Source organism: Amia ocellicauda, chromosome 3 (assembly GCF_036373705.1).
Source record: "Amia ocellicauda isolate fAmiCal2 chromosome 3, fAmiCal2.hap1, whole genome shotgun sequence".
NCBI classification, from domain to species: domain Eukaryota; kingdom Metazoa; phylum Chordata; class Actinopteri; order Amiiformes; family Amiidae; genus Amia; species Amia ocellicauda.
In genome coordinates, this window is record NC_089852.1 from 18,502,592 (window position 1) to 18,529,725 (window position 27,134).

A 27,134-nucleotide genomic window follows, 5' to 3' on the forward strand; every position below is an offset into this window, starting at 1 on the left:
GTTCAATCCCCGCTGTTGTACCCCTGAGCAAGGTTGCTGTCTTGACACCTAAGACAGTGCTACAGGGAGACAGGAAGGACAGCTGATCATCCTCACACTGGCAGAACACATGTAACAACACCTGAATATCACACCTGTGTACAGGTACAGGATGGCAACAACAACTGCCCGAGTTACACCAGGAATGCACAATCCCTCCATCAGTGCTCAGACTATCTGCAATAGCCTGAGAGAGGCTGGACTGAGGGCTTGTAGGCCTGTTGTAACTCATCCTGATATGACCCTACAACATGACAATGCCACCACGATTTGCTGTGTTCAGTGTTCTGTGTTCATGTCTGGGACCTGTTGGATCGGAGGGTGATTGTGACCCCCCCTTTGTTCAGTTGATGTCTTAGTTTTTGAATCTTTTTATGTTCATACAAATATTAACATGTTAAGTTTGCTGAAAATAAAAGCAGTTGAAAGGGAGAGGACGTTTCTTTTCTTTCTGAATTTACTACCTGTGAGATTCAGTTATGCAGATGTTCAATAGCGGGGCAGACTGGCAGACTGCATCGACTTGAGGAAGGTTGCAAATCTTTCAGGTTTTTGGTGGAGGAGTTAAGAACATAAGAAAGTTTTCAAACGAGAGGTTCTGGTTCCGCTCAGTCTTCCTGGATTTCGTCTCCTTGGTTTCTTCTCCCAGGTTGTTCCACTCCAAATTGTCCCACTCCCAATTGTGCCACTCCAAATTGCTAGTTTTAACATTTTAGACAAAGAGATTCTAATTTCTTTCCTTCCAAACTTCTGATTGGTCAGATTTGGGGTAATAAAATTGAAATTTGAATCGAAGCAGTCTTTGCCATTCCTCTCCCTTGATTCCTACAGAATGTGTATTGGGGGTGTGATGGCTTTGAGGAATGTGAAAAATGGTTCAAATGTTGACTAAAGTTTCTAACTCTATATTGTCATGTTTTAGTTCTATCAATTACATTTTCAAGTCCCTCAAATCATGACCTTACAGTTGGTACCAAACAAGCCAGGTCAAAAAACTACTCACTTCTAAATCTTTTGTAGTCATTGTTGTATTACTTTAGTATAAATACATGTTAATTTTGATTCATATGTTGTTTTTTTCTGACTTTATGTGAACGAAAAGACACAAATTCACCCATTTTCTCATGGGAAATAGGTACATTTCAAAATATCACTGTCCTGGTCACAAAAGCAAAGTTTGTGTTGAATAATAGCCATTTTCTATTAGGAAATAACATTCACTACCCAGGAACAAAAAAAAAAAAACGTTACACGGTGTATTTTATCTGTTGTACTTTGGTGAGAACAGGCCTCTCGTAAAACACAAAACTTCAAAGCTGTCTCCTTAAGTTCTTTACCACAATCCTAAATTTCTCAGTTAGGAAGGTATATGCATTTCTGTATATATTTGCCAAAATAAGGTTGTATTATTTACACTACACAGTGTACAATAATGGATACCATTATACTAAAACCTACTAAACTATTAAACCCACCTTTATTAAATAATGGGTAAATAAAACTCTAAAATCTATACTAAAATCATGAAAGAGAAAGAAAGAAAGACGGATATTTTTTAAATGATTCTGCAAACGATACAAAATAAATAAATATCAACTATCTACCAAATCTGGAAATTACTGAATGATATTAAGCAATGAAAAGTCTTTCAACTTTAGTTCCAATTGGAATACGAATATGTTTATATATGTAAAGTTTATTATATGACCTTAACGAGCCACACAATAAGTTGAATGGCTTCTGTCTGTCAATAATAGTGGTTTTCATGATTTCAGAATAAAAACAACTGTCTCTGTGAGTTTCCCTGGTCAGGTAATTCATTTCAAGCAAAGACTCAACAATGAAGACCAATATATTGTAGCATAGTGCTAGGCATAGCATTACTTGGCTGGCAGGTGAACACTAGACCAACCAGAAGCCCTGGGAGGCTGCACATTACCAGCAGGACACCCCTGATTGGCTGGCTCCTGCATAAAAGCAGGATGTCAGCATCCTTTGATGTTGACAGTTGGATTGGGTGGAGGAGCAGAGAACAAAGAACAAACTGTGAATAAATTAGCCTGGTAAAGAACTATTGGTTGAGGACTATTCTTTTAGATTTGTGATTTGGACTTCCTGACTTTTTGTCAGTCCTAGCCTTGCCTTGTGGCATGGGGCATTATCCTGCTAAAAACATTAATTAGCAAATGGATACACTGCTGCCATGAAGGGATGCACCTGATTGGTAATGATGCTCAGATATCCTGTGGCATTCAAATGTTGTTCCACTTTTATCAAGGGACCCAATGTGTGCCATGAAAACACACCCCTCACCATCACACCATTACCACCTGCCTGAAATGTGGCATTATGGATGGCGAAACTTAAATGCTATACCCTGTTCAAAGGCACTTAATTCTTTTGTCTAGCCCATTTACCCTCTGAATGGCAAATATACACAATCCATGTCTCAATTGTGTCAAGGCTTAAAGTACCTTTAACCGGTCTCATTCCCTTCATCTCCACCAATTTGAAGTGGATTAAACAGGTTACATCAATAAGACTTAGCTTTAGCGTTTCACCTGGTTTCAACTCATCAGTCTATTTAATGGAAAGAGCAGGTGTTTTGTACACTGTTTACACTATATACACAGTATACATATATACATTATTTATTAAACTATTGATTGACACCATGGACATTGCAAAGAGAATTTGGAACAACTAGCACATTAAGATAAAAAGATCTCTCAAGAAAAAAGATAACTTATGAAGAAAAGAAGGGAAATAAAGTAGTCAAGGCCCCAAATCAAACATTATTAACACTGAGCTGTGCAAAACCATAAGTAAACATATTAATGAAAATGTTTAATAACAACCTAATTAATGAAAATATTGAAAAAAATAAGAATATAAAAAATGTAAAAGAAAGCCTCCAAATAGGAAAAATCAAATCATTGCTCTGAAAAATTATGGAATAGAAAAGCACCTGGAGATGATGGAATCACAGATGAGATCCTAAAAGACGCTGGTGCAGAAATTGAGATGATTCAAGCAAAATGTTTCACAAAGTGTCTTAGAAATAAACGTAAACCAGATAAATGGAACAATGCAACAGTCATTCTCCTTCACAAAAGACTTGACAAAGATCTGAAGAACTATAGGCCCATTAGTCTACTTCCCATCTTCTACTTCAAAGTATTTACAAAGATATTAACACATCGCCTTCAAGACACACTGGACTTCACCCAACCAAGAGAACATGCAGGATTCAGAAGTTGATATAACCTGATGGATCATATTCAGGTAGTTAGATATGTTTAGGAAAGATGCAGAGAGTAGAGCTTCCTCTGTGCCTCTGTACCTGGGCTGTGTTAACTACAAGACATCAGAGCTCTAAGAAATCAAACCATTGAGGCAACCTATATAACTTATATGTCTAGAACAATGCTACATCAATAATCCAACTCCACCAAGAAACTGACAAGTTCAAGATTTGTAAAGGAGTATGTCAAGGAGACATCATTTTTCCAAAACTTTTGACAGCAACTCTTTAAGTGTTTAAAACTTTGGACTGGTTAAACAGTTAAACAGAGCTTATTTGAACTTATGATCCAATGACACCATATTTTTAAAAACACTTGGAGACCTGCAACTTAAATTTCAAGAACTTTCAGATGCAAGCAAGCAAAAAAAATTGACTTAAAATGAACTTGAGTGAAAACAAAAACATGATTAACAGCTTTTAAATCTAAAAACAAAATAAGTAGATCAAGTGATATTTGAAGTTAAAAGTTTTATCTATCTTGTACAATAAATCAGCACAGATAACAACAAGCTAAAGAATAACAAATACATGTATGTATGTATGTATGTATGTATGTATGTATGTATGTATTTTTATGTTGCATACCTATGTAACTCCCGCGACCCTCACCAGGAGGAGCAGTTTCGAAGATAAATGTAATCCGCAACTAATACATGAGCCACAAGATGGCGCTTGAAGCACAGCTTTGTCGAAAATGTCAGGGGAGCGAAATAGATGGTCTTGCAAAGTGCCTGTGGGTCCATAGTAAAAATTAATATTAGTTATATCAACTTCTTCCAATAAACGCCAAATAAAATTGCATGTATATCTATATTAATAATCAAACAAAAATATAAAATGTATCATACCTGTGCTCTTACAAATTATGTAAATATGATCAGGCGGGCACTTGGTCCGCCTTAAATGTACCGGGAGAGCAATAGCAGCGCCACAGTCTCTATCAGGGTTGTGACCGGGTGCTGAAGATGTGAGGGTAGAGGTGTCTCATTCTTGGTAGCGGAAACGAAAGACAGAATTTAGAAATCGCCTGTTATAATAACAAAATCTTTTTTTTTTTCAGTGATAAAAACTGAACTTTGCAATATAGGCCATTTTCAAGAACATTGTGTAGTCAAGACCAGAAATCCAATCCACCATGCCTCCGACGGGTAGCAGTTCGGAGCGGGATGAGATCAAATCGCGGATCGAGGATCTCATCGAATCCAACCAAGTGCTGGTGTTCAGTAAAAGCTATTGTCCTTACTGCATTCAGGTATGCGTCTCCTCTTGCTTTAATGTTTGTTTGTAAGTACAGCAACTCCTAGGTGAGTTCAGTTAGGAGGTTCCTGGATTAATAGTCTGGTTCAACAGAGCGGTAATTCAAGAACCTCCTAACCGAGCGTGTGAGTCGATTGCGGAGACATTTCTGCGATTGTTACTTGCGGGTTCGGATGGAAGTCGGCAATAATACGATAAAGTCGAATATTTGTTGTATGTAGCTACGGTTACAGTGTATTGAAACTGCCAACGTAAACTGTTGTGAATGCACCGAAACTGGCTTGGAATAGAGGCGCTTATTGTGGAGTATGGCATGGTGTACTTTTTGATGCTGTGGTATGACATGACCGCAGTGTTAATCGTTAAGAATAGATTCACTTGAGGATCGCACTGTGTCTTTGCCTTTTAAGTACCAAATCACCAAATGTCTTCGGTTAACTTGTTGCTAGGGTGTTGGATGTGTTTGTAGCCAGACTTGGGCAACATATCACCCACTTTTACCAGATCAATTAAGCAAGTTACTTGAATCGAGTTCCATACGTGTAATTTTGTATAACAATTGAATCGACGTCTCGCAGGTGTGTAGCAGTACTAGTGCCTTGCATATGACAATCAATACAGAACCCACTAACACGGCATAGAAAACGAGAGGGCTCTGAAAACGCATTCAACTTTGCGGTGTAACAAAAAAAAACGTATTTGTTGCCTTGTTTCTCATTTTAGAAACATCGTAGGTTATAAGTTGAGGTTTTGAATTAAAATGGATGATCATTTAACATGCAATAAGCGAAAGAACTTCTCATCTATGCTTCTCGACAAAACGCATTTAATATTGGAAATGTGAGCCGAAGTAATGTTACACAGCTTCTGCAGTTGAGATGCCACACAGTAATGACACGCAAACATGCAAAATACGTCTGCGCAGCCTACTGACTTGCTTTGTTGTGTAAAATGAAATGTTTCCCCAGTTACAAGTGGAAGCAGTTCTTCAATACCGGTAGTGTCTCCGGTCGTTTTGTAATACCATTGTTAGCTACGTTTCACAACACATTTGAGTTTCTCACATCTGGCACTTTTGCAACTTTGTCAGACATACCATATATATGCAAGGGGTTGAACACATGAGTATTAATACTGACAGTTTCTGAGTCAGTCGACTAAACCGGTTGAAACATGTCTAGAGATGCTGTATAGTCCTGTTCGTAATTCCCAGTTTCCGATATACAGCAAACAAAAACGTGTCTTTATACCCAGAGTCATTTATTTTAAGAATGGTGACATTGACTAAGCTATTTTATCTGTGATTTGATTTACGCCAATATTCAAACTTGTAATGTCCTGCCGACATGCGAATCTGGAATAAATGCAACTTGAATATGCTGTATATCTATGCTCTTTAAATCTTCACTTAATTGATGTACATCTCCTCTTGTGAAACCTGCAATGACCGCAATCTAATGAATCATATTTGCGTTGCACCATATGTTATGTGTGTGTGTAATGTGAAGTGTGGGAGAGAATAGATTTTACTGTAAAATGTCCTTTATTATCTGTATCAGTTTGCATCCCTCTCACTCACAATTAAACTGTACCTAACTTCATTAACTATATTGCTATATTGTGTTGCTCCTTGCTCTAGAGTGTTAAATCATGTTTTGTTCTACAGCCAAAATAACTAAGCTTAAACAGTCACTTTTTTGACAGTTCATTACTAAGAATGAGTAACCTCAATGGCATCAGCAACCAAGATAAAAATAACTGCAATTCACCTTTTTTTTGTTTTTTTTGTTTTTGCTTTAATAGGTAAAGGGTCTTTTCACAGATCTGAATGTAAACTTCCATGCAGTGGAGCTTGACTTAATGGGTAAGCAATACTATGCCTGAGGACTTTTCAGGAATATTGACATTTAGTTTTTATTATTATTGAATGAGAGATCCAGGAAAGTCATGACATTGCTGGAGTAAGGTGTAGGTTTGTCGTAACTGGGGCTAGAACTGAAACGGGAGCGTTTTACCTTATCTTCTCCAGTGTGTTCTTTGGAGCAGCAGTCAAGGCCAAAGTTGGGGTAAAGATGAGGGTTACAGTTCACAAGGCAGTGGTAGTACTGATAAACTGCCTGCAATGCTTCAATACATTTCCAACATTTAGATTTTTATTAAGGTATGTAATGCGGTGAAGCCCCCCGTCCCTCAAAAAATAAAAATGCTTTATGGCACAATGAAAATGTGCACACACAAACCTATATATTGTTTCCTGTTGTCATTTAATCGAAACCATGTTTTTAAAAGGAAGTTGGTTTTTACGTATGGTATTTTGAAAGGAAATCCTTAATAGCATGTCATTAATTAGGATATCCTTTAGACCATGTCCTTAATGGCTGTTTTCTTATGTGTGTATATGTGTGGGGTTGTGCATTTATATATACACACACAGACTTATGCTTGTATGTGTATGTATACAATTCTTTATTGCAGCTGAACATTGTTCTCCTACCATACTTTGATATGTTAATGTTTTACAAGTGAGAGAACTGTCAACGTTTGCTGTGGGCAATAAGAAAAGTGCTGAATCATTCCCAGGAAGCTGCTTGGCCTCATTCCATCCCCTCTTGCAGCTGTTCACTGATAGAGACGGAAGGCAACCTGCAGTGCTTGCTTTTAAATGCAGCCTTGGCCTTGGTTGTTGATTATTATATTGGCCTAGAGGAAGAGATTTCCTGGGTGGCTTAACAATGACTGTCCAACTGTATTGAAAAGGCTTCGGAGGTTATAAGACCATTGATCAAGCAGACTAATCATAAACATTCTACTTTTGTTTAAGCTTCAAATTCAACTTTGTGTAAGCTTGTAATTTTGATTCATGTATGATATGTGAGAAATTATGCAGGAATACATTACTCTGAACATGTAGACATTTACATGTTTCCATTCTGAATGTGCTAATGTAATGTTCTTCAATTGTTGCATTGTATGCACATCTCTACAATTTCAATCCATTAAAGCACAATTCTATAAAAGCACATTTATAAAAACATTTAAAATGTAGCCTATAGTTTTTGTTTTTTTGTTTTCCTCTCCATGTTTAGTTTGGAGTGTATATTGTTTAGGTGTTAAATCATCCAACTTCTAGCTAGTAAAACCAGGTTTATTCTTTAATTGAACAACTCCTTTACTGAAGCCCTGATTTAATTTCTGCACTTTCAAAATGGAAATTAGATTTTTTTTTTTTTAAATCTAGCCTACTTTTGCTAATTCTTGTAGTAATATTCCCAATGTTTAATGCTTATCTAAGATTTAATTGATATTGTAAGAATTAATATTGGAATATTGGTGAGCTACGGATGACTACCATGCATATTGTTTACTGATGCTTTTTCTTTTTCAGACAATGGAGCAAACTTCCAGGAGATGCTTTTAGAGATGACCGGTCAGAAGACTGTTCCCAATGTGTTTGTCAATAAAACGCACATAGGGGGGTGTGACAAAACAATACAGGTAAACTATTGTTTTCTGATTTATCACAATCCCTATGTTATTTAAAATGTATAAAAATATTTTAAGTATGCAGGCCATGTTATTGTTTTTGAATTCTTCATTTCAGCTGTACCAGATATTGGAGAGAGGTGTCAGCCAAATTAATGAAGAATTATAATGTTCTCTCACTATTGAGCAGGCAAATAACAGGATTTTATAACCTATCTCTACTTAATTTTGTTTTCTGTTAATCATCCCCCAGTTTCTGTTTGTAAATACAGTAAAATTACCTCCTTATTTCAAGTATTAGTTTAAAAGCACTTTTAAGATGAGTCTTGCTGCAGTTTTCAGCGACTGAGCAAGCAAGCCAGGATCTGATTGAAAAAAACGGAAGCAGTTTGTGAAAAAAATATTCTGAACTTGGCTCTATACATCTGCATGTAAACGTACATTTTCTATTGTATTGGAGATGATTATCACCAAAGAGTTGATTAGTTCTTGAATTACAGAATTTATAGAATGTACAGAAATGGAAAGGGATCACCCTTAGATCAGGAAATATTAACGTCATGTGATTTCTTGTATTCCTGAGTTTCAACTTGCTTAGTATAGGTAATTGTTGGAAGTTGTTTAATAAGTTTCCAAAAGTTCAAGACATAGATTACATACTTCATACAATAAATAAATATGTACCATAGTGTCATTCAAGTACTACATGGATCCAAAATAATCACCATGTACAAAATTAGGATGTCAGTACTTTAATCTCCTCCCCAACCAGGTCAAACAGGTATTTTATAGGTGTGTTCAAGGAGAAGCATTTAGCTTTCCTTCTGCCCAGAAGATAAAAAAACTTGAAGCAATAGGAGATGCAAATAATCACAGATCATATATAGGAAACATTGGTCAATCTTTCAAACCAATCTAAAACAACTGAAGTCTACGGTTCATAAATAAATTGAAAAAAATCCCCAGCAATAATAGCTGGAATTTTTCCCAGGGAATCAGCTTTCTTTGCAAGCTACCAAGGGATTACAAAGGTAATCGTGTAGCTGTAAATGAGCACTGTTGGTTGCAAAGTGAAATTTTAAAGATTTTTTACTTTCTGAAATAACTATTAAAAAGCATTTTTATGCTTGGAACCTGTCATGCTTAATGTTTGTCAAATCCTCAGCAAAACAGAAATATGAATATTCTAAAATACAGGGAGATGCTATACTGATATCCGTGTAGCATACAATAGTTACTCGCATGCAAAACTTTCCAGTCTAGCTTCCACTTCAATGGCAGTTCCTTTAATGAAATGCCAGCTAAAATGTATTGTATCCATGTAGAATATTGTAGTCTCAGTCCTCAGTGCTGAGTTGTAATTGTAAAATAAATGCATGACTAATTAATACTAGTTTTATAAATGAGTAGCTGATATGTTGATAAGTGATCAATTGGAAGTCATAAAACTGTGACCTAAAATATATAAAATAAAAATCTGTTGCCGCAGTGACCTCTCCTTATGACCGCCACTTAATAAACAAATGAAAGCAATGAAAAATCTATTTGATTAATTTATTAAAAACAAATAAAATATTTCTCAATCAAGCTCTTTGTTTTGTATATGGAGAAATTTGTTGACGGAGGACCCTGATTCAGTGAACCTGTCAACCTACATAGCTGATCTGCTTATTCATGTATATCGGTACTTCCTGCAGTTGACTCCTTTGGGGGAGAACTTTGACAACATTGTCAAATGGAGCATCTCCACTTCTGCTGGCCAGGCCATTACTTCAAACTAATTTGAATGGAGAGGATACTCCAGTCATGCTATGGCATAGACGCATCATGGAAGAGAGCAATCGTGGATTATATGCAGTGCCATTTTGGCAAGACATCCAGATCTACCTCTGACATTTCACTACAGCTACAAAAATAAAAATACAGCTGTAAAATCCAGCAATGGAGTCTACAATGTACATGTTTGGAACTATAATTCACTTGGATGCTTCAGGAAGTATTTTAAGTTCTTGAATCAACAAGTTAATAGCAACCAAATTAACCCCAACAAACCTTGACTTTATAAGCTTCATGTTAAGATCTGGTTCCTTAGTTTTGGAACACAGCAGTAATACTGGGGAGGGGGCGGGGGGTAAGGGCTGTATTACTAATTTCAGTTCTCATAATTTGTCCCAAAGAAATATTAAAAGTTGGCTGTTGTAAGAAGTAAGATGTATGGAGGATGATGGAGAATATAGCCTATTGATTCTGTAGTTAAGTAAATCTTGCTAAAAATATTTTCGCATTTTCATAGCAACAGGAAGTAAACATCTGTCACAACCCACAGAAATCTGATATTGTTCTAGACATGTACATCTCTGCATTTGATTTTATTCTTTCCGTTCACATTCTTTATCTACATTCTGTGTTTAACAAATGTATTTATTCTAAATGAAAGTCCTGATTTATGCCACTGTGTAGCATAACAACCTATACAGGTTAATTAATCTGCAGGCCATAGTTAATTTTGTTCAGTGTTAAGAGGCTAATTTTATTTCCATCAGACTTAAAAATCTCTAAAAATTACTCGTCAAGATAACATGTTATTGTACCCTTTACCATTTTAATTAAGTTTGCCTGTTTGTGATCTTTATCTTGGACGGTAAGACTTTGGAAATTGTAAAAGTTGAACAGGCGAGTGTGATTGTTTTTGTATATGTGCAAATTGGTAGAGTTGTAATTAGAAAGTCTTGCCTTAAAGAATTGGTGTGAAGACCATTTAAAATTTGCATAAAGATAATGTAGAAATGCATGTTTACACATCTGTTGCTAGGCATTACAGTCACGGCTTCATCCATGTGACTAAAATTAAGGCTGTCAGTGTGAATGCATTAAAGTTGTCAACAAATAAATCACCCTGTCAACAATTCAAGTACATGGTGCATATCCCTCTCCCCCTCCCTTATTACAGCACATCAATCACTGTATATTGTCCTAAAATGGTACATGAGAACATAACATTAGCAAATTACTTTTTTTTTTTTTTTTCACTCTTCTATAATTAATGCTTCGTTTTGCAACAGTGATCACTCAAACGGTTTTATTTTATAGGCTCACAAAGACGGGATGCTTCAGAAGCTGTTGGAAGAGGTGAATGAAGTGTACGACTATGACCTCATTGTCATTGGTGGAGGGTCAGGGGGACTGGCCTGCTCTAAGGTGAGAAGTTTTAACAATATTATTTTTAAGATAACAAAATACTCTTCAGAATTTAATGTTTTTCCAGTTTTTTGTAAATGTATATAAAACCCACTTTTTTTTTTTAAATCTCCATACCACACTTTACAAACAAGTAATTAATAACTATTTATTAGTTTTTTGGGGTATTTTTACTATTTTGCATGCTTTGGCACCTGTCTGAAAATATCCCCAAGCTTAATGTAATGGATTTCCACCATTGTTCTTAAAATATACATTTTTATAATTTATACTTTTTTTCTCTTGACAGGAAGCATCTGTGTTGGGAAAAAAGGTTATGGTCCTGGACTATGTTGTCCCTACACCAAAAGGAACAACCTGGGGTAAGAAAAAGCTATCTGTCTTGTCACAACAGAAAATCTCTAAATTAAAAAAATTTGTGGAGCCATAAGACTAAAATATTGAAACCAGTGGCTAAACGTTTATGATTCTGTTCTTATTGGTCTTGCAGTATGTGCAGCAAAAAACACAATGTGGAAAACCAGAGTACTGAGTTCTCAAATTGTATTATCTTTCAGTATGTCCTTTTTATTAGTAGTTTAGAGAAATCTGAGCTTTCATAGTCTTGCATGCAAAATTTATTTTATTTTTTTATTTTGTCTGTCTAGGCCTGGGGGGCACATGTGTGAATGTCGGGTGCATTCCTAAGAAACTGATGCACCAGGCAGCACTTTTGGGCACAGCTCTGAAGGACTCGCGCAGCTTTGGCTGGGAGTACGAGGAAAAAGGTGGGTGAATGTGAGCGCAAGTAAGGCTCCAGACAGGTACATCTGATAAAAGCCTACACACTGAGTGTAGAATGTGTTCCATAGCCTGGATCCATCACTGGCTTTAGCCAGGTGTTTCCAGGCCGGTGAGCACAATTGCAGCTATAGCTATATGCAGAAGGTGAATTGGGAGACTATGGATGAGTCAGGTTCAGTTTGTTAGCAGCTTCAGCTGCACCAAATCCTCCTGTTTGTGTAGTTTCTGGGCTGTGGGCATATTTCATTTGCAGTATTAGAAACAGCACATGGATTTGACAGTGCCTTTTTTAGAGCATGCATTTCCTCTCCGTACTTCTGAGGCAGCATGGTTATCTGAGGTTAGTAATAATTTGAAATAGGGTGAAGGAAGTGGAAAAATAAATGAAGATGGATAATAATTTAAAAGGATATTACATTTTTATAGTTTTAGCATTTGGAAACAATGTTTTTAGTATTAATTTATATTTTCTTGGAAACCTAATTATTTATTTATTTATTATTTCTTGGCAGATGCCCTTATCCAGGGCAACTTACAACATTAGTGCAAAACAAAGTGCAAAAATACAGTTCGGTAAAGGCAACTGTTTTTGTTTCAGTCACTCACAACTGGGACACTATGAAGAAAGCCATCACTAGTTACATCGGCTCATTGAACTGGGGCTATCGAGTGCAGCTGAGAGACAAAAACGTCAATTATGTAAACTCATACGCTGAGTTTGTGGAATCCCACAGGATAAAGGTAAAAAAATAGAGGTGTAAATGCACACTTTCTTGCACATTCTCCCACCCTTATGTTAAGAGCAAAGAGAACAGCTGAGAACAAGTAGCTTTTTGGTGATGCATTTTGTGCTTTATTCACAGTTTAATTCAGTTTGTTAGTGAGTTGACTAAATTTGACATGTTTTCATGTAGATTTTCATTCAGATATTAGACAGAATATACCGCATTCGTTGTGAGTTATGTAAACTGCTTTTTTCAATATGGTATTACCAAAATGTATTATCGAGATTTCGATATCTGTATTATAAAAGTAGTCCTATGTAATTAGTAGCATGTTAATTAAAGTTAACTTATTCAGAACACTTTCCTTAGAGGTGTGGAGGGAAGAGCTAATTAAATTATCACATTAAAATATCCACTAAATGTTTTTACACTATACAGAGTTAAAGAACCATGATGGACTATAGAAAGTAAGATGTATTATCCTGTATTAATTGTCAGGTTATTCTAATCATACAATTGTAAGAATTAGTATTTGCATTTTATTGGAACCAATGCATACAACTTGAAAATGAGAACTATTCCCTGCTTAGTTTCTTCCCACACAAGACTAGATGCTTCAATCGCCTATGTCAGTGTAATTCCATCCCAGAAAACAATCTGAATAGTCAAATAATAGCCGAGCACAAAGTGAGAAACAATCGACAGTAGGGTAGTTGCTTCACTTAAGAATTAACCATCTTATAATAGAGGCATGTATTGTCTTCTGCAGGCTACAAATAAGCGAGGCAAGGAGACCTTTCATACGGCAGCAAAGTTTGTATTGGCAACAGGAGAGAGACCTCGATATTTGGGTATCCCAGGAGATAAAGAATACTGCATTACCAGGTAAGCTGTTCGTACTTCGGTATGTTGCATCCATATGTGCTGCTTTCTCAATGCTATACATATTTATTTTATTAAATCCCACATTTATATTTTTTAATTATCAATTATTATTTTAGTGTATCCAAAGTTTGGAGAAGAAAAAAAAGGTCCATTCCATTACTGCAAAAATATGAATTATGGAACTATTTATTACAAAATTGTAAAAACTTAAGCAATGTTTTGATACAAAAGACAAATTGCATACTTTATATTTACTGGAACTACTGTTCTTGCTCACTGTGAGGCACTTTTAGCCTTTTAAAAATATCAATAGTCAGTGGGCATGAAGGGTTAAAATGAGTATGACATTCATCTAGGTAACGAATAGTTGAGTGGTGACTGCATATGCCCTTAACCACTTACTGGATGAATTTCCGCTGCTTCCTCGTCTTTCACAGTGATGACCTCTTCTACTTGCCCTACTGCCCTGGGAAGACTCTGGTTGTCGGGGCATCGTATGTGGCTCTGGAGTGTGCTGGGTTCCTGGCTGGCATCGGGTTGGACGTGACCGTCATGGTGCGCTCAATCTTCCTCCGGGGCTTCGATCAGGAGATGGCCAACAGGGCAGGGGACTATATGGAGGAGCATGGGGTCAAATTTATTAAGAAGTTCGTCCCCACCAAGGCAAGTCATTGTTTTTCTGTGTGCATCATCATAGGTAAACATTTCAGAAAATCTGATTGGATTTGTTTGATCTACCTTTACATTTATACAGTGCCGTACATGGTAAACACAGCTGGTCAGAAACTAGAGAATAAGTTTCTGATATTGTAAAATTACACTGTTTTCAGGGGAATATTCCTGGTGCCAGAGAAATGAAATTAAAATAATTGTGTTGCCCAACATTGGGTACCTTTTATATTCGTTGGTATCTTAACTTGATGTCTCCAACAGTTTAAAAAAGGTTTATTCTCTGTTTATGCCAATTATTAATTCAATTTAGTAATTGAGATTTCGATTAGAACAAAAACTAGCAGGACATTAAGTCCCAGGGTTGCTAGTCATTGCCTAGGCCGGTCACGATTCATCAAGTAACTAGAGTAATCCATTTACAAAAAATCCTCAATTACAATTTCTTGCCTCGAGGCTTTTATTAACCCTCAGTGTACTAAGGTCACAGCCATGGCTCTACATGTCAGGACTACAGTGCTCTCGAACAAATCGCAGCACTTGGTATAGCGCTGTAAATTATGTAATTTTACATAAATATGATCATATGAAACCTATATATCACAAGAAGCGTAAGACACTGAAGTTTTTCATTCTTTCTATAATTTGTTTATTTTTTGGAATGAATACAGAAATGTCCATTAGCTAAGAAACCTATACAGACCTTTTTATTATACAAATAACATTGTTTTCAAAATGAACCTGGCTTATAAACATTTAAAAAAATCATATACGAATCCCCAGCATGATCTTTTTAAAATACGAAAAACAGATGTTTAGAAATAACTGTTCAAGAGAGATCATCAGATTTGTGCACCTGTCTAGAGGCTCATGAGAACTACACGGCAAAACAACAAAAACAAATTTGCTGATCGGGTTGTGTTGTATTGACTAAATATAAAAGCATCTTCAGGTGTACTTGTTGTTGTCGATATTACTACCAGTATTTCATCATAACAATAATTATAAATGTACATTGCTTACTATGAATTAATTGTAAATGCGATGTGTTCTTCCTTATCTGCTGAGAAATCGGCCTGTCTGGTTGAATGTGTGTATTTCAGCTTCTGTGTATTCTGTGTATTTCTTAATCTTAGCCATTTTCTTGTGTCAGTTTAGGTTGACCAGCTGAAACGTCTTAATCTGTACCCCTTTCACCCCCTCACATCTACATCCTCATCATAAACTGTCTACAATACTGAGCAGTGTGCCCAACTAAGTTTACAATACTACAAATCATTGCTGTGTTTTATTGGGTTTAAGACTTTTTTTTTTTTTTTTTTTTTTTTTTTTACCAATACAAAAAGTTTATTTTTAAAAGCTTTTTGATTGGTTAACACACAAAACAAACCTCTGTGCTTTTGGTTAAGAAACACTAAGGCAAAAAACAATTGTTTAACACACACTGACACTTTTTTTTATTGAAAAAAAAGAATGTTGGAAAAAGCATTTTAAAGCAGCGTTTTTGCAAACTTTTTGTATTTGAATATCTCCATTAATCATCAGAATAATCGACGGAAACCTCGACTACCAAAATATTCATTAGTTACAGCCCTATCACGGCCCAATGAGATGGAAGTGCAATAGGTCAACCTCGGCAAAATGTAGTGTTCGACCTAATGCCTAGACCTAATTGCAAGAGTAAAAGCATAGTGTGAACATGCAAGGCCAGGAATATGAGCCATGTACTTTGTGTGCTGTTTCTTGAGTTACAGGCATGACTTTGCAATATGGGTTATCTGATCTCATATCTCTAGCTTCTATTAAGGGGATTCTAGTCCTTACTGGCTGAGAGGTGACCAAATGTTTATTCTAAAATACCTGGAAATTACTGAATTTCCCCAAACCCCTCTTGTTTAGTTGATTTGAACGAAATATTTCCAAATCTTTATAAATTAATGATTTTATTGAGTGATTTATACAATCTGCTGCATTAGGACTCTCCAGGACCAGGAGACTACAGTTAACGACAGCTACATACAAATTGCCTTGGAATTTCACATACAAGCATTTTACAATTCTTAGATCTCCAGAATAAATCAACCAATTCTCTCCACTGTGTGTATATGTTGAATTGACATTGACTCTGTTTTCTACTCTTGGGGGGCCAAAAGGTAGAGGAACTGGAAAAAGGCACTCCTGGCCGGTTGAAGGTGACAGCCAAGTCTACAGAGACGGATGATGTTATTGAAGGCGAATACAACACTGTAAGCATTTTCTGCTCACTTGGGTTGAAAGGTCAGATGCAAATGTAGATACTGAAAATATAGGTATACAAAACGTTGTACTCCAATTTCCTATTACTTCTGCAGATTTGCTTTGCTGTGCATGTTAAATCAAATTACAAATTGAAAACATTCAAATTAAGCTAATTACTGATTCTGGTATTAAAGCTTTAATTTTTTCCATATGGTATTAATACCAGTATGAATCTATAAAATAAGTACAGATATGGGGGGTTTTGTAAGTGTGTTAACATTTCCAGTTTAGATCTGACACTTATTCTTCCTACAGGTCTTGATAGCTGTTGGCCGTGATGCATGCACCAACACAATCGGTCTGGAAAAAGTTGGAGTCAAAGTCAATGAAAAGTAGGTGTTAGTTCAAGAACAGAAAGCAGTACTGTCCCTTTAAAGCAAGGAGAGTTTACAGCAATCACCATGATTCAGCAGTATTTGCAGCCTGCAAAGCTGTAGCAGTACCAGGTCTTGCGATTTTAAAAGGGATTAGCCGAATGTTAGTGGGTGTCATGACTTATTGCCAAATTTAGACCAAATGTAATGCAACTCGACTGATATCAGGATCTTAAGCAGTGATCAACTCAAGAAGCAGTGACAATTCAAAGACTCACATGATCTTTCTACGTCAGCTTTCTCTTTATGCTTATGATTACCTTGGGATTGTTAAACTCCCAATCTGAGTTTCTCTTACGTGGATGTTGAAATATTTTAAACAGTGCCTTACCCCAGACAGTTACGCAAATCCATCTGCTTCCTTTTTAAAAAAAATTCAGAATATGGATGTGTATCTTATCATATTCCTGTGCAGGCTTTTTAATTTATTCAAGCAGAAATGCAATGTCAAAATTTTTTTTACTGAAACTTGTGATTAGCGCCTTCTTTACTTAAATCCTTAATATCATGAATATTTGGACATTTACCAGATTCTTTTAGTTTTAGAATTTCTCATTTGATGGTAAATTTTAACAATTATTTCGGGTACAAGTGAAACAAGAACCCAAGTTGAAATTAAGAGGATGTGTTCTTAGCACATTTTCATCTGCAATAAATAACGAATAAAGGCACCATGATAATAAATATTTATCATTATTTAAATCATTATTAAAAGGTCAGTCCACATACTGTGACTTCAGTTTTAGTTGAGTGGACTTTCACCTGCTAACACCCTTGGAAGAGATCCTCAAATCAAAAGCTAATGACAACCAAACAAGCAAGATGTGCCAGTTGGTCTCCTCCATTTTATTTTTTTCCTTAGTTTCTGTGTGTACCAGGAAACCTTGAAATGCATCCATAATGTCCAGAGTTGTAGAAATATTTGCAAAGGCAATGTGATTGCATTCATTTTTTTCCCTTTTTCTTATCCATCTAGGAATGGTAAAATCCCAGTAAATGACGAGGAACAAACCAATGTTCCCTATATTTATGCCATTGGGGATATCCTTGATGGGAAATGGGAGCTGACTCCAGTTGCTATTCACGCTGGAAAACTTCTGGCAAGAAGGCTTTTCGAGGGATCTTCATTGAAAGTAGGATGGGCTTTAAATTAACCATAGGATTTTGTTGTAGCTAAATAGAAGTATAATGCCCTTGGTCAAAACCAGTAATATGTCTGTTTGTATGTTTGGTACTGCTCCATCTTGAATACTTTCAAATGCCCAGATAATATACCTTTCTGAAAATAATTTTCGAAGCTAGTATCCATGGAAACCAAATTATCACACCATGCATATTAGCACGTACTATGCTGTTGGGGTCTTTTTTTAAATATTTACTGCTGGAATTAAACTAAGTAGATCCAAGAGCAAACCGCACAAAATAAATTCTCAATTGGTGATATAAAATGCTCCTCTAATGCAAATTATTGTATAATAGATGTTAAATGTTGATGTGCCTTTGCCTAGGTTGTATTTTTGGGGGATAAGCAGCCTCTGAAATCAATCACTTCTGCATTTAATATAGATTTATAAGGATTTCTGTCTTTTGTTTTGATTTTAAACTTTCTTTAAATGCATTGTTTTATTTCTAGTGTGATTATGTCAATGTTCCGACCACTGTCTTCACCCCTCTGGAATATGGTTGCTGTGGGTTGTCTGAAGAAAAGGCTGTTGAGTTGTATGGGGAAGAAAACATTGAGGTTAGTATCAAATCTTGTGGCAAAGCTCCTTCAAATGTCAAAGAGACCCTTATGCCTAATTTCCACTGGCGGGCATGGCCAGCCACATGCATACAAATGTAGCATTCCACTGCATCCCGTTGTGCTATCTGCTACCAGATGCAGCCAACCTGCCCTCAACTAAAAGGATAAAGAAAGTTAAGGTTCTATTAGCAGCATGGACTAATGTTTACATTTAATATTAATAATAGGTGCTTGAAGAGTGTGAACATTGTTTATAAGGTTCTGCATTTTTAAAGTACTAACTTCAAAACGCAGAATTATTTTTATTAGCATTAAATGAACACTGATACATGTACACATAACAATATTACATATTAGTTGTGTCCTGTTTAAAAAGAAACCATGCTATTTTACAATCTCCCTGGGGCTCAGTCGGAGTCCTGAATTTTCCAGAATTACCTGGCTCATGTGTGAGAAACACACCTCCTGCTGGGGGATCAGAATGCACGCCTCCTGCTGTGGGGATCCTTAACTGGCCCAGGGGACCGTGGTTTGCTAAATTGATTCTTCTGTGGCAAATCAGTTTATGAAGAGGGCATCGTGCCTGTGAACCCTCAGAAAGAACAGTATTTTCTTTATTTAGCCTTTATCCCTAAATGTGTGTCAGCCTTTAACTAGCCTTCTGAGCTGAAGGCTTGATTTCCCCCTCCTTTCCATTCAGCTTTGGAGAGGAAGCATTATTTGGACCAGTCGTTTGTCAGACAGGTGTTCTTTTCTTCGGTGTCAGAGCCATTAAGTGGGCCTATCTGGCAGCCAGGCTGCTCCTGCCTACTGAGGTTACTTTTCATTCAACAAGGGGCACTGCAGCTTTTTGTATCTTGTTCCATGGAGCATCTATTCATGATGTGTTCTAGGTTCTACAGTCTGAATCTGGTGGATCCTCAGCACCATGGCATTATTTCCAGGGTCAGGAAGTGTTTGCTCCGAGAAGCCCAGGTGTCCGAGGCTCCAGTGCCTTGGAGAGTATTAGAATGTCCCATTCTGATTGTTTTTTAATTGAATGAGAACCTTAGTTGCTTTCCTAATTGAGTCCAGCTGGTCACATTCAGATGAATCAGGTGCTCAATTTCTTACCGTGTGAAAACTACTGAGACTACTTCAGGTTGATCATCTACCAAACACTTTAAATTGTTGAGGACTGTTTAGTCAGGTTCTAAACTTTGGTCAGTGAAAGTAATTCAGTAACCATGCAATTTTAAACATTCAGCTTAATTCTCCTACGGCATGGATAAAAATCTAATTTTCAATTAAGTAGTAAAAAGTAATTGTTACATTTGTCTGTTCCCTCCTTTTGGCCCTGTTTAGGTGTACCACAGCTTGTTTTGGCCCTTGGAATGCACTGTTCCAGGAAGAGACAACAACAAATGCTACTCCAAGATTCTTTGTAACAAACTAGACAATGTAAGTTCAATGCAATTTGTATCATGGATGTCAATAATAATGATTCTGCAGAACATTAGAAATAACAAACCTTTTGTGGTAGATGAGAGCTCAGCACTGCTATTCACCACTGTTTTCTCCTCAGGAGCGTGTGGTAGGGTTTCATTACCTTGGCCCCAATGCTGGAGAGGTGACTCAAGGTTTCGGAGCAGCAATGAAGTGTGGGATTACTAAAGAGCTCCTGGACGGCACCATTGGCATTCATCCAACCTGTGCTGAGGTAAAGGACTTCTATACCTGTTGGGCAATTATCATTCATGTGTGCGATTCTATGCATGGCTGATCAGCATTTAAGACACCTATACATTTATTGCCATAAAAGGAATATTGAAATAGGCTGGAAAATAGTAAAGTAGTATTATACACTGGTCACCTCCAAGTCCAAATAAAGTGCAGACCAATTATAGATTGTTTTAAAAAGTCACAGATTCCACTCATATACTGGAAGTGTGATCAAAAGATAAAACTAATATATATATACACTCACCTAAAGGATTATTAGGAACACCTGTTCAATTTCTCATTAATGCAATTATTTAACCAACCAATCACATGGCAGTTGCTTCAATGCATTTAGGCATGTGGTCCTGGTCAAGACAATCTCCTGAACTCCAAACTGAATGTCTGAATGGGAAAGAAAGGGGATTTAAGCAATTTTGAGTTTGGCATGGTTGTTGGTGCCAGACGGGCCGGTCTGAGTATTTCACAATCTGCTCAGTTACTGGGATTTTCACACACAAACATTTCTAGGGTTTACAAAGAATGGTGTGAAAAGGGAAAAACATCCAGTATGCGGCAGTCCTGTGGGCGAAAATGCCTTGTTGATGCTAGAGGTCAGAGGAGAATGGGTCGACTGATTCAAGCTGATAGAAGAGCAACTTTGACTGAAATAACCACTCGTTACAACCGAGGCGGATGGGCTACAACAGCAGAAGACCCCACTGGGTACCACTCATCTCCACTACAAATAGGAAAAAGAGGCTACAATTTGCACAAGCTCACCAAAATTGGACAGTTGAAGACTGGAAAAATGTTGCCTGGTCTGATGAGTCTCGATTTCTGTTGAGACATTCAGATGGTAGAGTCAGAATTTGGCGTAAACAGAATGAGAACATGGATCCATCATGCCTTGTTACCACTGTGCAGGCTGGTGGTGGTGGTGTAATGGTGTGGGGGATGTTTTCTTGGCACACTTTAGGCCCCTTAGTGCCAATTGGGCATCGTTTAAATGCCACGGCCTACCTGAGCATTGTTTCTGACCATGTCCATCCCTTTATGACCACCATGTACCCATCCTCTGATGGCTACTTCCAGCAGGATAATGCACCATGTCACAAAGGTCCAATCATTTCAAATTGGTTTCTTGAACATGACAATGAGTTCACTGTACTAAACTGGCCCCCACAGTCACCAGATCTCAACCCAATAGAGCATCTTTGGGATGTGGTGGAACGGGAGCTTCGTGCCCTGGATGTGCATCCCACAAATCTCCATCAACTGCAAGATGCTATCCTATCAATATGGGCCAACATTTCTAAAGAATGCTTTCAGCACCTTGTTGAATCAATGCCACGTAGAATTAAGGCAGTTCTGAAGGCGAAAGGGGGTCAAACACAGTATTAGTATGGTGTTCCTAATAATCCTTTAGGTGAGTGTATGTGTGTGTGTGTGTATATATATATACACACACAAAACAATTGAATAGTATATAGATGGGTATGATCTCTGTATTTTGATTTCATTAGGTTTAATTTTCTAAATAAATACATTATACTTGATGGTGGAAAGGTTAATACACTACATATTAGCTAAATACAGTATTGTACAGTAAAACTGATGTGCCTGAGAAGGTTATCATTTCATGGCTTAAAACACTCCTAAATTGCTTAATGATGTCAGTGTACCAAAAACTGGCTCTTATTTTTTAACTCTCAGTAGGCTCAATCAATGAATTATTCAGGTTATAGTCTAATTAATCTAATTAAAAACACAAATAAGTAGACTACACATAAAGTCCTTTCTGTGTTAGCTGAAATGCTATTCTTGCATGAAATGCAGCAATAATTAAATTAAGCACATATAATACTAGTACTATGCCGTTTTGTGCTGCAGTCTTGAAAAAGCACTTTTCTCTCTTGCAGATATTCACCACCATGGAGATCACCAAACAGTCAGGAGCTGACATAACCCAGAAAGGCTGCTGAGGTTAAACCCTGCTGATTTTAACAGCTGCTCTGTTAAACTGCTGGTCCCTCTATGGGCTGTGACTGCTTTCAATTGCACTTGAATATTCTCAGGTAATTTAAGCACCAGCCACCTAAATTACATAAAATGTGATAACTTCAAATGGTGCGGGATTTGTAAAAGAATGCACGTTGGAGCAAGTCGTAGAGCAGAGTTTCACAGGGCAGTATGTTAAACAGCGGGGTTACCTTTGAACCTTCACCCCCTCGGTGTGCTTAGAAATGCACTTGGTGCTTTTTTGATGTCTTGGTAACAGAAACCGTTCTTACGGTGAACCAGGACTGATGTCTTCTGAGCATGTCAAGGATCCTGTACGTCCACTCAAAGGTTTCGGCTTCTTTTTGGATTGATCATCAGTTGCACAAATGGGACCCACATAGTTGAGACTTAAGGTCTTTAAAATGCTGACTTTGGTAGATGTGGAAGTAGTTATTTCCCCCCCACATCATTTACATGCATTTGTCTAATATGAAGAATATTTTTTTCATAACATTCCACAATGCACTTTATAGTGTACTCCAGTTTATATAGTGCATACTTAAACAAACCTTTCACTGAATCCCTTATTTTCTTTTCTAATTTTTATCTAGTTTCTATAGCTTAAAATAAAAATACCCCCCTCCTCCTACTAAAGCGTTTACCAAAGGTGCAGCAGAAGAGAAGCCAAAACCGCTGAGAAAATGTATTTAGTTTAAACTGAATGTTTAAATGCTTATGAGATTGTAGTTACACCTGTTTAATGTTCATCTGAAACTGCCTGTTCTGTGCTTTTTCTATTTTTCTTTTGGTCAATGGATTGTCAAGGTAAATTATGAATGTTTTTTTTAATGTTATCTCCTGAAAATCTAGTATTGATCCACAAAAGAAATGCCTGTTTGTATCAACTTGATCTTGTTACAGTAAGTTGGCAGAGGTGTCTTAATCTCAATAAAAGCTACAATGTGTGTAATTTTTTCCCCCCATTAAAACAAATATTTAAAGTAATGTTATGAATTTGATTTCCATCAGAATGTGGGAAAGGTTACAAACGGCAGGAATTAATTCAACATGTTACATTTATTTAATAGATGCATTTTATCCAAGACAGTTATTTGGGTAAAGTTCAACAAAGCTGTTTGTAATATGAGAGTTGGGAGTACATTGTTTGCCAATGGAAGTGACACAGCATTCTGTTCAGTGTCTTTGATGCATCAGACATTGAGTTTTATGGATTCAGTGACTCATCTGTTTAGAACACTTGGCTTCACAGAGACTCGTTAGCATATCGCACAATTCCAGTTAATAATGGATGTTAGAAAGAAGGTACATCACATACAAAACTACAGAGGTAAATGCCCAGCAAACAAAAGACCCCCATATCATCCTCAACAGTTTATATCACTTCTCTACTGGATTAAGGCATTCGAAAGAGGTTTCCCCACTTGCTTTGAGCTGTATCTTCCCTTTGCCATGCCAAGCTGGCATATTCTGTCTTTACATTTTTATCTTCACTGTACATTAATTTATCTTCTAGGTCTTTTTTTTTATCTCTTGGGATCAATTTGATAGCTTACTATAGCGATCGTTTATCTGTTCCTCTTGCAATTCCCATGTTAGGATTTTCAGTCTTTCAATTATGTCACACATTTGTTTGTTCTCAGATCCATTCTCATTTGTTTGCCGTTATATTTTCATTGTACTTATTTTTAACAAGAAGAAGTAGGCCATATATAAAGCTCTGAGACCACTCCACGTTCAGAAATCAAGGTTAAGTGGTCGCTTAATTTTTTCCAGAGCTGTGTATATATGTATGTGTATATATATATATACACACACAATTAAAAAAGAGGAAATTATGCATAATTAACCATGCTTGTGAAAACCTTGAGACAGTAAATATTAGCCAACTTGTTGCAAAAATATTGCAATATGGTTTGACAGTTAAATTAAAATATTACATCACAGTACCAGATTTGTGGTAAAATGAAAGTTAATTTGCATTTAAATGCACTACAGTGCAAAAAGTGAACAATTTCGCTTTTTGTATTTTCATTTTTTTTATACAAAATATTTTAAATGCATTTATTATTATTATTATTATTATTATTATTATTATTTCTTGGCAGATGCCCTTAGCCAGGGCAACTTACAACATAAATGCAATACAAAGTCCAAAAATACAGTTAAGTACAAGGCATCAAACATTACAAATTCAAATTTACATTAAACATAGCAATTCAAAATATAATACATTTTACAACTTCCAATTTACACAGCTAAGTACAATAAGTGAGGTCATACATCCTGGACAGTAAAAGCTAAGTGCTGTCAAGAGGTAGGGTCACAGTCAAGGGCCACGGGAAAGGGAGCAAGGAGGAAAACAATCAAGAATGCAAGAAGCATAATAAAACTCTGAAGTGCTATCTAACGGGGATTAAAAGGACTAATATTACAAGTACTGTCTGAAAAGATGTGTCTTGAGTGAGCGCCGGAATGAGGTCAAGGCTGTTTTGACTTCGGTGGGCAGGTCGTTCCACCATTTAGGTACCAGGGATGAGAAGGAGCGGGCTCTGGAGGAAGGAGAGTGGAGAGGGGGTAGAGTTAGTCTTCTGGCACTGGAGGACCGCAGTGGTCTGGAGGGGATGTATGGAGAGACAAGTGTCTGAAGGTAGCTTGGTGCAGTGTGGTTGAGACAGCGGTAGGTGAGGGTCAATGTCTTGAACTGAATGCGTGCCGGTATCGGGAGCCAGTGGAGGGAGTGGAGCAGTGGAGTAGCGTGTGTGAATCGGGGCAGAGAGACACCAGACGAGCCGCAGAGCTCTGGATGAGCTGGCGGGCGGGTAGTGGTAGCAGGCAGGCCAGCCAGGAGGGAGTTGCAGTGGTCCAGGCGGGAGAGGACCAGTGACTGGACGAGCAGCTGAGTCGAGTAGTCGGTGAGGAAGGGACAGATTTGGCATATGTTGCTCAGGAAGAATCTGTAGGTGCATGTCAGCGTGGTGATGTGCTGGGTGTAGGAGAGCGCAGGATCGAGGGTGACTCCGAGATTTTTAGCAGAAGAAGAAGGAGAGAGTGTGGTGGATTCCAAGGGGATTAAGATGGAGAGGTCAGCAGAAGGTGAGGAAGAGTGGGGGAAAAACAGGAGATACAATTTGGAGAGGTTGAGCTTGAGGTGGTGTAAGTGCATCCAGGCAGAGATAGCAGACAAGCAGGAAGAGATGCGAGAGGGGATGAGAGGGTCAGACAGGAAGATCTAGGCATCATCAGCATAGAAGTGGTAGGATAAACCATGGGATGCGATGAGGGGGCCCAGGGAGGGAGTGTAGAGGGAGAACAGGAGCGGGCCCAGGACGGAGACTTGGTGTACACCTGTAAGGAGAGGTTGGGGGGTGGATGAGAAACCTTGCCATGTCACTTGGTAGGTCCGGTCACTGAGGTAGGAGGAGAACCAGGTGAGAGCAGTCCCAGAGATTCCAAGGTCAGCGAGGCAGTAGAGGAGAATGGAGTGATCGACGGTGTCAAATACTGCGGGGAGACCAAGGAGGATGAGGACTGAGGAGTGGGAGGAACACTTCCCCAACTTTCAACATTACACTTCTGGCCTTCACAGTTGGAGCAAAAGAGGTAGTTAAAGGCAGTTCCCTCTGCGGGCCAAGAGGGTCACTGCTTGGTGGGGTCTGTCAGCAACTTTGCAAAAAGCAGGCATTTCCATGACAAAGGTAACATATATGTATATTCCCTTGGGGAGTGTTACTCCAAGGTTGCATCTGCAACCCAACATTTTTGTTGGTATGAAGATAAAACTATTTAATAATTTCAAATGATTCAGCTATCCATATATTGTTTCCAAAAATGTGACTTTGCAGACCTAAAAACAGTGGTTAATAATGACATTTCTTCTGACAGTATTAAAAATTAATATGAACAAAAAATCCCTTAACAAATATTTATATTTTACTTGTTTCAAGCAAGCACTTTCAGAATAGTTATTAATTTATCTGACTGTATTATATTTTGTTTTAGTCCATCAGTTTGTGCTTAATATAGAACTCAGTGAAATATTCATGATGCTAATTATCCTGGTTTCCAGCCTTTTGATGTGTGTTTAATATTTTAATTTAGGCGGATACACAATGGAGAAAGGGGACCACTGTACTAATATCAATGAAGAACAGCAGGACTCCTACATCACAGGAGAGCAATATTAAATAATTTCATTCACTCACATTTGGGTGACGATTAGTAAAGACCTTTACTCAGCCCGAGCAGCGCACAGATATAAAGGGACAAAAGGAAGGTTAATCTTTTTTTTTCTCTCTGAAGTGTTTTTTTCATCTGACAGTTTTCCATGTCATGTTTCCTGCACAGAAGACTAAAGCAACAACCAAGGCTTCAGAAAAATATCTCACCAATGGCTGGTTTTGTCCAAGCTTTAAAAAAGATAAACAATTAAAGAAATATAGAGTAAAAGTGGAAATTTAGAATGGAGACACTTGAATTGAATTGTGGGAGTCTTCCCAGCCATGTAGTGAAAGCTAACTCCCTGAGTTCCTTCAAGAAACAGATAAATAAAAATAGGAGATCGATAACCTACTAAGAACTGAATAAGAAATACTGCTCAAATAGTTACGTCTTGTTTGAATAATTTGTTGTGGTTTCAAGCATCTTTTTTC

At 37.3% G+C, this 27,134-nt stretch overlaps 1 protein-coding gene across 1 annotated transcript; it reads left to right on the top strand.

The window, feature by feature from the left end:
* Nucleotides 1-4,268: 4,268 nt before the first annotated feature.
* Nucleotides 4,269-23,469, top strand: txnrd3 (thioredoxin reductase 3). The gene is made up of 16 exons (XM_066698366.1): nucleotides 4,269-4,598; nucleotides 6,407-6,467; nucleotides 7,989-8,098; nucleotides 11,177-11,284; nucleotides 11,574-11,646; nucleotides 11,932-12,051; nucleotides 12,666-12,808; nucleotides 13,562-13,677; nucleotides 14,115-14,344; nucleotides 16,504-16,592; nucleotides 16,900-16,976; nucleotides 17,995-18,151; nucleotides 18,652-18,759; nucleotides 20,107-20,202; nucleotides 20,327-20,461; nucleotides 22,383-23,469. The coding sequence occupies exons 1-16, from the start codon at nucleotides 4,482-4,484 to the stop codon at nucleotides 22,443-22,445; spliced, it is 1,803 nt and encodes a 600-aa protein (XP_066554463.1). The 5' UTR covers nucleotides 4,269-4,481; the 3' UTR covers nucleotides 22,446-23,469.
* Nucleotides 23,470-27,134: the final 3,665 nt, after the last annotated feature.